Source organism: Panthera tigris, chromosome C1, assembly GCF_018350195.1.
Source record: "Panthera tigris isolate Pti1 chromosome C1, P.tigris_Pti1_mat1.1, whole genome shotgun sequence".
Taxonomy (NCBI): Eukaryota; Metazoa; Chordata; class Mammalia; order Carnivora; family Felidae; genus Panthera; species Panthera tigris.
The window spans coordinates 184,044,796-184,060,189 of record NC_056667.1 but is presented as its reverse complement, the minus strand read 5'-3'; the positions used below and the strand labels follow the sequence as shown (position 1 = coordinate 184,060,189).

At 38.8% G+C, this 15,394-nt stretch overlaps 1 protein-coding gene across 1 annotated transcript in view; it reads left to right on the top strand.

Annotated features, from left to right (window-relative positions):
- The window catches only part of FTCDNL1 (formiminotransferase cyclodeaminase N-terminal like), a 171,730-nt gene extending 157,200 nt beyond the window's left edge, over positions 1-14,530 (top strand). Inside the window, exons 9-10 of the mRNA XM_042995018.1 lie at positions 10,285-10,435; positions 14,254-14,530. Coding sequence (XP_042850952.1) covers positions 10,285-10,435; positions 14,254-14,449 — 347 coding nt within the window. The 3' untranslated portion in view covers positions 14,450-14,530. The remainder of the gene's footprint in view (positions 1-10,284; positions 10,436-14,253) is intronic.
- The last annotated feature ends 864 nt before the right edge of the window (positions 14,531-15,394 follow it).

Sequence of the window (15,394 nt, the reverse complement as noted above, 5' to 3'; positions counted from 1 at the left end):
CCTCACACCTTTCTCTTCTTAGCCCCCCCCCCCCCACTCCCTGCCCTCCCCCCTCCCGGGTATCTGGAAGGACAAATCCATGCTGGGGGTTGCACTTTTAGCACTTGGTAGTCTAGGGCTGTTGGAAACCTGGAAAATCAGCACATATTAATCAATCATGTCCTGCTGCTCATTTAGTGTCACTCTGAGTATTGCAGCTCACAAGCTTTGGTAGAGGCTCACATTTCTCCGAAGAAAGGAAGAAAGTGACCTGTGACTTCATATTGTTAAATGAGGGAATCAGTACAGCCTCAGTGTGATTAAATTACAGATCAGATTCGATATGATCGTAGCAGCAACTCCTCTAGTCATTAATACAGACTCTTCTTTTTTGCACTTTCCCTCTCTTCTTTTTTATTGTCTAAATAGCAGCACTGGAATAAATTTTGTAAAAAGTAGTAAGGTTAATTTGTAATATTCCTGTGGGAACAGTGTTAGCACAGAGGTTTTGATCTTGAAGATCTTTTCTAATAGATCTTAAATGATTTGCAGTAGGCAGGGAAGAGGGGATTAGAATCTTGATAGCTTATACCAGAATTCTTCTCAGGTTGAGACTGTCCCTAAAAGGAAACTAGTTTAATAAGATGTCAGGGTAAAAGGTAAGCCCCTAAGGGCAAGCCTTGCTGACAGAGGAAAGAAGGTAGGTAATGAAGCTGTCCTACTAAGAAATAAATAGGAATGAGAAGGTAGTAAAGAAAGAGAAGAGGGATGATGGCCAAGTCACAGGGAATGTGGCTGAAGAATTTAAGAACAGGAATTTCTTATATTCAGTTTAAAGGGATTTGCCTTCCTGTGTTCAACCCCCTATTATCTATAATCCACTAAAATCTGTTATTTCTGTAAGAGCCTTGTGAGAATGGCTGTTTTTAATTGAAGAACTAGATCAAATTGTGTTTCTGGGTCTACAAAGTGAAGGAAAGAAATAATAGACATTGAGACAATTTATGAACTGAATTAATTTGTGGAGGTTATTGCCTATCTCTCTCACCCAATTCCGGGAATCTGCAGATTTTCCCAGGGCATGGAATAGGGATTCTAGCAAATTACATCTGTATCTTAAAGAGCAGGAAGATCTCAACTAGCATCCAGTACAAAACTTTCTGAAGTGGATAAGGTCTAATTAAAAGAATTACATAGTATAGTGTGTTGAATGGCCTCCAAAAGACCTGTCTACCTGGAACCTATGAATATCAACTTATTTGGGACAAGGATATTTACAGAGATAAAATTTAAGTTAAGGATCTCAGGATGAAATCATCTTAGTTGAGGTCGGATTTTAAATCCAATGGCAAATGTCCTTAGATGAGAAGAATGGAAAAGGGTTCAGAGAAGAAGACCATGTGAAGACACAAAAAGAGATTAGAGTTGTACCACCACAAGTCAACGGACATCTGGAGCCACGAGACGTGGAAGAGGCAAGGGAGGATTCTCCCCGAGAAACTTGGAAGGGATCTCAGCCCTGCCAGCACCTTGACTTTGGATTTCTGCCCTCCAGAACAATGAATTTCTGCTGTTTTAAGCTGTTTATTGCCAGTTTGTGGTAATTTGTGAGGGCAGCTCTAGGAAACTAATGTGCATAGTAACTCACCAGCCAAATCCAATTTCATATTATGCTATAAAGTTCTTCTCTTCATCAGTCTTGCCCAATTTTTATTACAGGAAATTAAGAACTCCCAAGGACAGCTTCATTGGCATCATACAATTCAAAAGTTCTTTGGAAACATTAGTTAGGCCATTTTTGCAGGAGAATTAAGAGAACGTTTTGAGCAGTGAATCCAGGGATGATTGTGTTGCTACAGCATTTGCCCCTGGCCTATTTCCCATGGTTGGTAGAGTAGCAAGTTAGTCAGTTGTAGATCTCCTGGCTGCATCTGTAATCAGGATCTTGTTCTTTGAAAATGACTGGGCCAGGATGCTCAGGCACTGCTGACAGTGCTGGAAGTGATGAAGTGGGTTTAATTTGTCCCGCCCTGGGAGTGAAGCTTTGCCCCTTGAAGAGCTCTGAAATCCTGCCCTGCTTACCTTCATGATCACATAGGAGTGAGCTAGTGCTAATCCGTTGTGTCTGCATCACCGCTGAAATTTGTTTCCTCTTAGTAGAAAGGTGCTTTTATAAAGACCTGGAAACAGTCCTTGTTGGTTGTAATATTTTTCTATGAAATGACAGTGAAAACAGGCTTTGCTATGCCTGATGAAGCAGAAAATGTCTCCTTGTCATGTGGCCATTTGCTGCCGTGAGATTCTCTCTCTTCTGAGCAATTCTAAAGAAATATTGGAGAACGTTGAAAAATTTTTTAGAAAGGAGACACAAAGATGGAGGTTTGGGAGGCAAAGGTAAAGGTAAGGATGAACATTAAAATTGCCAAAGTCCGTACTAAATCAATATGCAAAGGTAAAAACAAAATTTTTCTTTTTGATAATATATTCTTTTTTTTCTTTTTCTCTTTTTTTATTTATTTTTATTTTTTATTTTTTTTCAATATATGAAATTTATTGTCAAATTGGTTTCCATACAACACCCAGTAAAACAAAATTTTTAAAAACACCCTTCTGTTGGTGGAAGCTGAAGTATCATTTCCATGGGATTTCCATGATGACTGAGATAGCTATATCTTCTATAGTTTCTAGATCTTTTTGTGTCCCACAGCCCCTAGACAAATGCCAACAAAAGGAAGGCACTTGAATGAATGAATGAATGAATGAATGAGTGGATGAATAAATGAATGAATGAATGAGATTATATTAAGGACACAAACTAAATTCATAGTCCCTGTTGGATTCCTTAGAGGGCTTCCCCCTCCCCCCATCTTGCTTATTACTGGATACCTGGCAAAGTGCCACATGAGGGAGGTTTTGCCCACAAAGAAAGACATTTGTCATTCTGACACCTAACACTGCAAGAAAAGGAACAGAACGGCTCCAAGGTGAGGCACTCTACAGGAGCCAGAACTTTGCCAAGACCTTAATTGGGGTCTGAGTAACCCTACCTATTTCCCTTTCTGCCTCTTTTGAACCATAGCTACCAACTTGTTGCTTTTTTTTTTCAACAGGATTTTATACTTTACATTTATCCAGGAATTATTCAGGAAACTGCTAATTTTATTTGTCCTTTCAGCCTGTTATTTCAGGTTAAATCTATAAAGGCAAATTATTAGGGCTGTAACTCTAATCCCACCAATTTTCTCGGGCCTCATGGTAAATAGTATTATAATAAAGTCCTATTTAAGCAGCTCCTAAATAATCAGGAACCTCCATCAATCTCATGTTTTTACTGCATGCTGCTGTTTCAGGGTGCAGGGAGGCTAGGTAACAGGGTTAGTTAAACAACTTCCTCACAGGGAATTACGAAGAAAAAAAAACCTTCGGGAAACGCCTTCTACTTTTTCTTCATTTATACGGGATATAATTATATTCAGAATCATTGACAATTAGGACTTTTGGAAAGGCCTTAGAAAATATGAAGTAGTGCAACCATCTTTATTAATAAATGAGGAAACAGAGACCCAGGATGTCAATTGCAAGGTCTGAAATCGGGAGCTCATCGGTGGCCACCATGGCCTCTGAATTGCCAAGGTGACTGTTTTATCCGGTGTAATGGTTTGGAGCAATTTCTAGATCATCATTTGTCAAATAAAACTAACAGTATCCTCGTTACACTTAGTAAAGCAGGAAAACCAATTGATAAAGTTTTGAAAGGAGAGTGAAAATAGTGTTTGTGCCCAATCTTGAATTAAAAGGGAACCGTCAATTACCAGGGTGTCCTGAGGCTGCTACTTCTCTGCTCTAAAATCTGTTATGTGTGCCTCTTGCTTTTTTCTTTTGTATAGGCTGTATAGTTGAGGATCCCATTTTACCTGTGGTAGTCAATTTCTAAAGACTTCAGACAATTCAGGACTGATATTCCTATAGACAAAATGTGAAAGGATGCGTTTTGGATGTGGATTAATCTGCTGGTTTAGGGACCCATTCCTGTGCCCTTACTCTGATTGCTACTCTTGTCAACCCTTTTCTACTCTCTGTCGTTCTCCTTGCCCTGTTGGCAATACCTTTTACCATTGATGTCACATTAGACAAGAAACCTAACCTCTCTGTGCCTCAGTTTGCTCATCTGTAAAGTAAAGGTAATGATACTACGTACCTCCTAGGGTTGCTGGGATGATTAAATGAGATGATTTCCTATGTAACAGATAGGATTAGTTGTATCAACAACACAAAATAACACCGACTCAAAGTAGAGATGTATTTCCCACTTAGGTAAAAAGAAGGTTGAAGGCAAGTATCCAGGGAAGGTGAGATGGCTTCAATGGGAATCAGGCATCTGTGTTTCTATTCTGCTATCCTTGTACAAGCAGAGGCTGCCCATTCCTGTATCTGTGGCCCTTTCTGTCTTGCAGGGGTCCCACACTCTATGGCCCCATAGGCGTCCTCGTCTCTCAGGCTTCCCAGCACTCCTCAGCCAGGCTTGCTCTCATCTGGAGACTTTCTTCCCACCATCAACTTTAACTTGTCTACTTGGAAAGAGGGAGAATTCAGTTTGCACTTAGGTATGGATGGTTGGTAGGCATATTGGATTTGCATTTTTACCGTTCAGTGCATAAGAATATTGCTCCCACAGTGAGATCTGGGAACCAGTAGTGGGTGTGTTTGGGGAAGAGAGGATCTTCCACACCCCCTTCAATTTCATGACATGAAGACTGCCTATGATGACAGTGAGTCTGCTCGGCAGTGTTTACTTGTGCTTTTTACAAATGATTTCTGTCTTGGAGATTTAGTGTTAAATATTTGGAAAGTTTGAAGTTACAATAAGGGACATTAAGAATGAGATTCAGGTGACTTTTAAAATCTTTCCCACAATCTACATGATAACATGTACATATTTAGAGGATGTTGTTTCCATTTTTTGTCTAGGAAATGTGAGGTCTGGGAAGGAAAATAAATTTATGTATAATAATTAAGATTATTGAGATTATTTAACTACTTGAGATTATTTAACATCTTCAAACATAATATATTTCAAAAAATGTAAGTCAAAACAATTAAGGAATTTTGAGGGAAATTCTTACCCAGGAGTATTTGAACTAATTTTTTTTCTGATAAAATTACTGAATAAAGACAAGATTTGGTACCATGAGCCATTCAGGACTGAGAGAGCTTTCATATTGCTGCAGGTGAACCTAGGTGTCAAAGACCTCCTTTGTAGCTAAGATATGGCAGACTTCCAGATTATAGGTGCTAAGAGGAAGTGTGGAGACCTGGTTCTTTAAGTTGTATGCTCTAAGCAGACAAAAGACCACACTTTCAAAATAATTTTTTTCTTCTGATTGTGAATTGAATATGATATCACTATAAGACTGGTAATAAAAAAGTCTGAAAAATATTTATACTTTGTGTCAATAAACTTGATAATATATATGGTTTTTTATCTTACACATCATATTTTTTGGGGGAAAGACATTTTAAAAATTCTTACCTTAAAACCATGATAAAGAGTTCAATGTACACATGACCATGAAAATTCAGGCAGTATTGAAGTATGTAAAATGAGAAAACAAGCGTGTCTCTTTGTGTTCCCAACCTGTAGTTCAACTCTTAGAGAAGTAACTTTTGTTGACTCTTTCTTTTCTCAGTTTTTTGTTTGTTATCTCCATAATAAAAAAAAGTGTGTATCCTTTTCTTTCTCTCTTTATTAACTTTAATCATATCGATTGTTTTCTAGGTCTGAAAGATGAGAACTTTGGCTTACTTAGTCCATCTCTTCCCATTGCCTTTCAATTTGTTAGTTTAAACTTTATCTTTTGGTTCTTCTATTATTTAGCTTACCATTTTAAATAAAATACTTAAGCCTCTTTCTTGATCTATCACATTTCAATCTGTTATCATTTTCTTAGAAATTAACCTCCCACACTTCCCTTCCTCTCTCGTCTCCCTGCTCTTCCCGTATCGTTATTTTTGCCCTGCCATAAATTGTAACGTTTACATGTTATTCTGTTACTATAGTCATGTTTAATGTTGTATTCATGTCTGATGTTAATAGGAGACAAATACTATTGATGGTTAATTTTGGACATATTGGGGTTTTTTTAACCATTTTTTTTAATGTTCATTTTTTGAGACAGACAGGGAGACAGAGCGCAAGTGGGGGAGGGGCAGAGAGTGAGGGAGTCACAGAATCTGAAGCAGGCTCCAGGCTCTGAGCTGTCAGCACAGAGCCCGATGTGGGGCTCGAACCCATGAACTGTGAGATCGTGACCTGAACTGAAGTCCGATGCTTAACTGACTGAACCACTCAAGTGCCCCTGGACATACTGTCTTTTGAGCCAGATACACAGTTCATTTTAGGACTGATTATTTTTCCTTTGAACCCTTTAGTTGTTTTACTGTTTCTTAACTCTTAGGACTTTACCTTTTCTTTGGATTTCTTCTTTGCATTGCTGGAGCATATCCTTAATGTTTTCAGGAAGTGGACATGAGAGGTGAACCTTTTGAATCATTGCATATATGAACATGTCTTCACTTTGTGTTCTTAAAATTATTAGTCCTGGTTTTGTAGAATTCTAAATTCAAGTTTTCCTTCAGACTTCTTGAAATATGGTTCCATTGACTTCTGGAATTCAATTATTTTGATGTCCAAAGTCAATATGACTCTCATTCCCTTGTTAGGATATACCATATTTTGATTTAGTCTTGGTATTTGGCCCAATTCCACTGTGAGGTTTTGGTTTCAGCCACTGCAAGTCAAAATAGATGAGATTTCAATGTCATTTCTGGTGTCCCTGAACTTACGTATGATCAATAATCATGTGCTTAGATAAGTTTATTTAATCGGTCTAATAATAATATTACAAGTAAGACATGTCATTCAGATTGCTAACATTCAGATATTGCTAATATCTTAGTCCTTTTAAATATAGGTAGGCCTTTTAGGTCTTTTAGTAAGAAAAACATTTTCTTGTATTTTAAAGTTCTATCAATCAAAGTATAAATGTGTCATAGTTATGATAAGACTAAAATGTCACACTAATAATTAGTAGTGATATTAAGAATAAATATTACAATGTTAAAAATGATTACCAAGAACTTTCAAATATTTAAACAAGGAGGCAAAGAGATTGAGAGTTAATAGTACCATTAGGAGACGGTATGTGATAGGTAACTCCCAGCCCTGTTTCTCCTCCTCTGGCAGATCTCTGGGCACTGCCTGGCTTCTCTTTCCCTGTGCTGTGTTTTGGAAACTCTCTCCAGGCTATAAACTGAATCAATTGTAGGGCTTACTTAGTTTGTTTCCATGTATTAAGAATCATTCTCCTTTGTTGCCTGATGCCCAGTGTCCCAAAGAACATTTTATATGTCTTGTCTGGTGTTTCAGGTGTTTTAAGCAGAAGGATAAATATGGCTCCTATATTCCATCTTAACTAGAGGTGAAAGTACCGTAAACTTAAATTTTTACGTGAAGGAAATCTAAACCAAGTAGAATACTGCTCACGATGGTTTAAATTAAAGATCCAGACATAATAAAGAATTTTAAAAATGCACCAGATGAAGAAAAATTAGTGAAAAATGGGGAACTCTGAACACATTTGTTTTATTCTACAAAACTTCACTAAAGAATGCTTTAAGGGGTGCCTGGGTGACTCAGCCAGTTAAGCCTCCGACTCTTGATTTTCACTCAGGTCATGATCTCATGGTTTGTGAGATCAAACCCCATGTCAGGCTCTGTGCTCACAGCAAAGAACCTGCTTGGGATCCTCTCTCACCTTCTCTATATGCCCCTCCTCTACTTGTGCTTTCTCTTTTTCTCAAAAATAAATAAACTTAAAGAACTTTTTAAAAAAAATTTAAGAAGCAATTGCCTGTTATTTTGAGTTGATGGCACTATTATGGTTTGAATTGTGTCTCCCAAAAAGACATTTTGAGAAAGAAATATTGCCATTTGCAACATGGGTGGACCTAGAGGTATTATATTAAGTGATATAATAAGTCGGACAGAAAAAGATAAATACTGTATGATTTCATATATATGTGGACTCTAAAAAACAAGTCAAACAAACAAAAACAGACATATTGGGGCACCTGGGTGGCTCAGTTGGTTAAGCGTCTGACTTCAGCTCAGGTCATGATCTCCCGGTTCACTGGTTCAAGCTCCACGTTGGGCTCTGTGCTGACAGCTCAGCACCTGGAGCCTGCTTCGGATTCTGTGTCTCCCTCTCTCTCTGCCACGTCCCTGCATGCACTCTCCTTCTCTCTCAAAAATAAATAAAGACACTAAAAAAAATCAGAAACACATTTATACATACAGAGGACAAATTGGTGGTTGCCAGAGGGGAGGAGGTGGAGGGATGGGTGAAATAGGTGAAAGGGATTAAGAGGTGCAAACTTCCATGTGTTGGGCACTGGGTATTACATGTAAGTGATGAATCACTAAATTCTATACTTGAAACCATTTTTATCATATATGTTAACTAACTAGAATTTAAATAAGAACTTGAAATAAAAAGAAAAACAGAGGTGAAAACTTCTAGTTTTTTTTTTTTTTTTTTAAGATATTTTGAAATTCTAACCCCAGTGCCTCAGAACGTGACCTTATTTGGCAATCGCATTGTTGCAGATGTAACTAGTTAAGACACTGTCATACTGCAGTGGGGTGAGCCCTTAATCCAGGATGACTGAGGTCTTTTTTTTTGGGAGGGGGGGTTTTGAAAAATTTTATTGAGCTTTATTGAGCTGTAATTTAGATAGCATACAATTTACCCATGTAAGGGTACCATTCAATGGCTTTTAGTAAATGTATACATTTTTGTAGCCACCACTACAATGCAGCTTCAAACATTTCTTTTTCTTTTTCTTTTTTTTTAAATTTAAATCCAAGTTAGTTAACATATAGTGTAATAATGATTTCAGGAATAGAATTTAGTGATTCACCACTTACATATGACATCTAGTGCTCATCCCAACAAGTGTCCTCCTTAATGCCCCTTGTCCTTAGCCCATCACCCCCACCCAACACCCCTCCATCAACCCTCAGTTTGTTCTCTGTATTTAAGAGTCTCTTATGGTTTATCTCCCTCTCTGTTTTTATATATTATTTTTTGCTTCCCTTCCCTTGTGTTCATCTGTTTTGTATCTTAAATTCCATTTATGAGTGAAGTCATATATTTGTCTTTCTCTGACTTGTTTCACTTAGCATAATACACTCTGGTTCCATCCATGCTGTTGCAAATGGCAAGATTTCATTCTTTTTGATTGCCAAGTAATATTCCATTGTATAATATATATACCACATCGTCTTTCTCCATTCATCAGTCAGTGGACATTTGGGCTCTTTCCATACTTTGGCTATTGTCAATAGTGCTGCTTTAAACATTGGGGTACATGTGTTCCTTCAAACCAGCAACCTTGTATCCTTTGGATAAATACCTAGTGGTGCAATTGCTGGGTTTTAGGGTATTTTTAACTTTTTGAGGAACCTCCATACTGTTTTCCAGAGTGGCTGCATCAATTTGCATTCCCTGACTGGTGTCTTTCTAAGATCATATGAACATGGAGTCACAGGAGGGAAGAAGGCCAGTTACCACAAAGGCAGAGAGTAAAGGGATGCAGCTATAAGACAAGGAACACTGAGGGTTGCCCACCACCACCAGAAGAGGGGAAGAGGCAAGGAAGGAATCTGCCCAGAGACTCAGGGTGGCCCTGCCAACACCTTGATTTCTGAGGGTTAGCCCCCAGAACCGTGAGACTATAAATCAGTGTTGTTTTGAGCCACCTCGTCTACAGTACTTTGCTCTGGCAGCCCTGAAATGGAGCCTACATTTTTTAAAAAGTTACTAAATGATTCCTATCGTTTGCTAACCATTTTTAAGTTCTTGAAGATAAGGGATAACAGTGCATTATAGGTATAGGGTTTCTTCTAGAAAGCACACTACTCAAAATATTCTGAACTGTATATTTTTGCATATAAAAGATTAGTGACATTACTGAAAGTGCCAGTTGAAGTGAAGGCCAACTTAACATCCCAAATGCTGCAGTGACTGCAGGAGCAGGTTAGGAGCAGTTCTGAATAATTGTTTCTCTTGCCCTATTAAAATTTAACTAAATTTTTTTTGAAAAATAAATAATTCTGAAACAAAATTCAAATTTATTCTTGCATCTCTTAGGTTCATTCAATGATGGCGATTTTTAGCTTTGGCTGGATATAGATTTTCATTCTTGGTCTTTTTTTTTTTTTTTTTTTCCCTTTTTTGACCAAAGTGTGTATTTATTCAGACTACCTTTACCTTGAAAGTAATCAGCAACTTCTGCCTGGAATTGTTTTGGCTTCTCCTGGCTGGGCCACATCATCAGGCCTTTTACTCTCTGGCTTCCGGTTGTGCAGTGAGCAACAGAGGCAAGCCATCAGGAGGTGAGACGTGGGTACAATTGCAATATATGTTCTATAGTTCCCTTCCTGTAGACTTGTCTTGGGCTGGCTGATGACTGACCAGTTCTCACTGCTCCTCCCAAGGTGACCTTCTCCTCATGACTCCTCATGACTCTCATGACCTTCTCCTCATGATTCATTCCAGTGTCTGCAAACGCAGGATCTGGAAACCCATCTTTCCCTTCATCTGCTCTAGAGAAGGGTGGCAACATTTTCACTGTTACCAGTCCTAGGGGACTGCCCTATTCTTTGTGGTTTCCCCACACCCTTTTTTCAACATTTTTAAAAAATTTATTCATTTTTTGACAGAGACAGTGTAAGTGGGGGAGGGACAGAGAGAGGGAGACACAGAGTCCAAAGCAGGCTCCAGGCTCTGAGCTGTCAACACAGAGCCCCACTCAGGGCCCGAACTCATGAACTGTGAGATCATGACCTGAGCCTAAGTCGGATGCCCAGCCCACTGAGCCACCCAGGCAACCCTCCACATGATTTTTTTTTTAATGGTCCCTTTAAAAACTCTCTTGAAACTACCCCAGTTTGATTTTTGCCATCAATTTCCTGATAGCATTTCTGACCCACACAGACCAGCTGGCAAACCTCACTTCCAGTGTTGTAAAACAGCATGATCCCATACAAACAAGAACCCATGATGGGGTGTAGGTCCCCAACAACCCTGTATCGAGGTCCACACAAAGCACCAAAGGCTACTCAGGGAAAAACTTAAAAAAGAAAATCTATTCCTGACTTTTTTCAAGTTACTGTTATAAATGTTTTTCTAATAAAGAAAAAAAAAAGCCAAATTATGCAGTGAATTCTTTTCACTTTTCAATCCCCTCCCTGCCCCCTTGCATCCCCCGTAAGATATTCACCTTCTGTCATTACACATATGGGCCTGTATTCTTAACACTTAGAGCCTCATCCTTTAGCAAAGAGTTGCAAATGGCTTTCTTGCTTCTGATATTAAAAACCCTGAGTGTGAATTCAGGTTGCCACCTTAGCGTACTCTTTGTATTCCTTATAATTTTAGCAATGTGCCCAGACCTCACTCAGTCTGGCTGCATTTTGGCACTCTGTGTTCAAAGCTGTCATCAGAAGGCTGCACCCTATTTAAACCTACTGTGGCTGTTTTCTTTTAAAATCCCTCATTAATATCTATTTCTTAATGTGACATGTACTGTTAACATGTGGGGGTTATTTTGATATGACTTCCAAAGACATAAGCAACTCTTTTCCTGGGAAAACTTCCCAGTTTTTTTTAAAATCAGTGTATTTTATTTTATCTCTGTGGCACTCTCTAGAATATGGTGCTCATTTGTCTTATTATAAGATTGTTATTTAGGGGTGCCTGGGTGGCTCAGTCAGTTGAGCGTCCGACTTCAGCATAGGTCATGATATCGCGGTTTATGAATTAGAGCCCCATGTCGGGCTCTGTGCTGACAGCTCAGAGCCTGGAGCCTGCTTCGGATTCTGTGTCTCCCTCTCTCTCTGTGCCTTCTCTGCTCATGCTCATGCTCATGCTCTGTCTCTCTCTCTCAAGAATAAATAAACATTAAAAAGATTAAAAATAAAAAAGATCGTTATTCCCTCTTGCACTCCTCTTACGGAGTGAGGTGGTTAGATCTAAAGCAGGAGAGACTTTCTTGGGAAGTGACTATCATTGGGAATTTCCCTGCCTGATAAGTCAAGGTCATAGAATGCTAGGGCTTTCAGGAGCCTTAGCAATAATCTAATTCAAAGAGTTCCATTCATAGATGAAGAAAACAAGTGAAGCCAGAGTATTCACTGAAGGATATACAACTAGTTACTGGAAGAATCAGAACTAGAACCAAAGTCTTAAATTCTTGGTCTAGTGCTTTTTGTACTATACCATACTTTCTTTTTGAGTGTCTTTCTGAGCATCCAACTTCAGCTCAGGTCATGATCTCGTGGTTCATGAGTTCGAGCCCAGCGTTGGGCTCTGTGCTGAAATCTCAGAGCCTGGAGCCTGCCTTAGATTCTGTCTTCCTCTCTCTCTGTCCCTCCCCTGCTCACGCTCTCTGTCTCTCAAAAATGAATAAACGTTAAAAGAAATTTAAAAAAATAAAGAAAAACATATACAGTCAATTCTCATTAATTTGCAACAGGTAAGTTCTATAAAGTTGCTGCTAATTGGCAACCACTGAATCACTGCTCTTAGGGGGAAAACAGGGTTAGGATCCTGTGAGTCTCTGGTCACAACACTGTTGTCAGCTGGTCAGTGTATGGTGTGTTTGACATTTTATGTGAAATACATTATTGGTTCATGAACTTTGAATTCATGGCCAACAGAACTATAACTCAGGCCTGAAGGAAGCTTATATAACACATACACTTTCTCCATAAGGTATAAACAGCCTTCTTTCTCTTAGGAACACTAGATATCACTTCAGCACTACACTTGAGGGACATTTTGAACAGTGAACTCACCAACAAAAAGCACAAAAATGTGATAAATGTGGCACTGCATAGGTTGTGAAGGGACACGTATTTACAGCCTCAGAGCTGAAACAGGAGACAGTGTGTTGCCTTGTTCACGTCAGCTAGCAATGCACACCTTGGGCCACTCCAGATTTTCACCATTCTGCACATCTGCAAATGACCACAAAAATGCTATGAATCCTGATTTTGGCATTTGAAAATATGAAATCCACAAATAATGAGGATCAATTGTATATGGAAAAGGTAATTTAAAAAAATCTGTGAATGGGGCAAGCTAGGGGTACAAAAGAGGTTCTGTGGCAACACTGGGACCTTTTATTATAGAAATAAATAGGACTTCTCTGTAAAGAACACTTGTCTTTGAAAACTAATCCATCCTACTTTCTTCATCCTTTTTTTAAAGTTTTAATTTTAATTCCAGTTAGTTAACATATAGTGTTATATGTTTCAGGTGTACAATATAGAGATTCAACGCTTTCATACATCACCCAGCACTCATGGCGACAGGTGTACTTCTTAATCCCCATCACCTATTTCACCCATCCCCCCACACACCTCCCCTCTTTTCTAGGTGCCTTCTCTGCTCCTCTTCAGGACAACTTGTCTGCTTCCTTCCCTCACTTCTCTCACCATTTCACTGAAAATACTCTTGCTGGATTATTAATTCTCCATTTTGCCTAATCTAGTGTTCAATTCTTCATCTTACTTAACCTCTGACACCATTTTATCACTGTAGCCTTCTTAAAACATCTTAGTCACTTGGCCTTCAGTAAACCATGCTGTCCTGGTTTTCTCCTACTACACGAGTGCTTCTTCTTACTTCCCTTGATAGATTTTCCCTTTTTGCCCAAATCTCTAAATATTAGAATGCCCAGGGCTTAACCCTTTGCTCTATATTCTTCTTCTTCATATAACTCTTCTAGTACCATAGGTAAAAATAATATATATTTAACATTTTTTTCTATTGGAGCTATTGGCCGGGTCCAGGCGACAGTTCTCAGCCAGCTGCCTTGAGGGTTGAGAGGCGTGCTATCTCCATACAGTGTAATCAATTCTGGAGAAACACTTATGCCACACGACTCTCAGATTTATAGCTTCAGACTAGACTTCTTCTCTGAGCTCCAGAGTCAGACTCAAATATTCAAAGGCTCAACATGTGGAACCCAGGTGATCCTCCTGGGCACCCCCTGGTACTCTTTTACCCTATTGTAACTGTGAATGGACATGTGTGGCAATCTCTGCCTGAAAAAGGTATTATTACCAAGAGTTCAGACCCATGAAGTGTGAAGGTTTGGTTCATATCACTGAGTTAGCTACCAGTATTTCCTACTCTCCTTTCACAGGTGTTGGACCTGCAGCAGATATGAAGTCTCTCCTGAATACTTCGCTTCCGCCCCGCGTTTATCCTTCCCCCCAGTGAATCTCTTGCACATCTCATCAAGTCTTGGCATCTACTTCCTTGGGGAACCAAATGACACAGAAGGGAAATTGATCAACACGATAAAGGGCATCTACATAGAATCTACAACATCACACTGAGTATTTTCCCCTTAAGACAGAGAATACGGCAAATATATATACTCAGAGTACTCCAGTTCAACATTGTATTAGAGGTCCTAGCCAGAGCAACAAGGCAAGAAAAATAAATAAAAAGTGTATGTACTAGACTAGACAAAATAAAACTGCTTTTACTTACAGATGACATGATTATATACATTGAAAATCCTAAGTTATCTATAAAAAAACTTACTAGAACTAATAAGTGAGTTTAGCAAGGTAGCAGGACACATGATTAATGTATAAAAATGAAGTATGATTTTATATTCTGGAACTAAACAATTAGAAATTAAAATTAAAAGAAAAATACAATTTATAATGGCATAAAACCCATGAAATTTGTAAATATGTATTAGAAGCCATTTGAAAGTTAACAAGACCAAATTCTTGATTCTCACTCACTTCCCTCAGTACTGTCTCAGCCCATAGTACCTACATTCTGCCGGCTATCCAGACAAAAACCATAGGATATATTTACTTTCCCCCCTCCTCATCTCATATGCAGTCCATCAACAATTCTGGTGCCACTTTTAAAATACATCTTGAATCCTACTACTTTTCACCACCTCTCCTAGAGCATTCCAACATTGTCTCCCTTTCATGATCTCTTAACTGGCCTCTGTGCTTTCATTTGCTGTTTCAGGGGCCATGACCTCACAAGCAAACATTTATCTGAGCATGTGTCTTAGCAGAACAGTCCTGACTCCTGAGTGGAGGCTTCCAAGGAACCTGACTTACTGGGGAGTGTGTGTGTGTGTGTGTGTGTATGTGTGTGTGTGGGGGGGGGGGGGAGGCAGTAAATTTCATCAGCAGAATTTTTTTAATCTTTATTTTATGATATTTTTTTAAATAAAAATTTTTCTTTGTTTACATTTATTCATTTATTTTGAGAGGGAGAGAGCGAGAGAGAGTAGTGAGTGAGAGTGG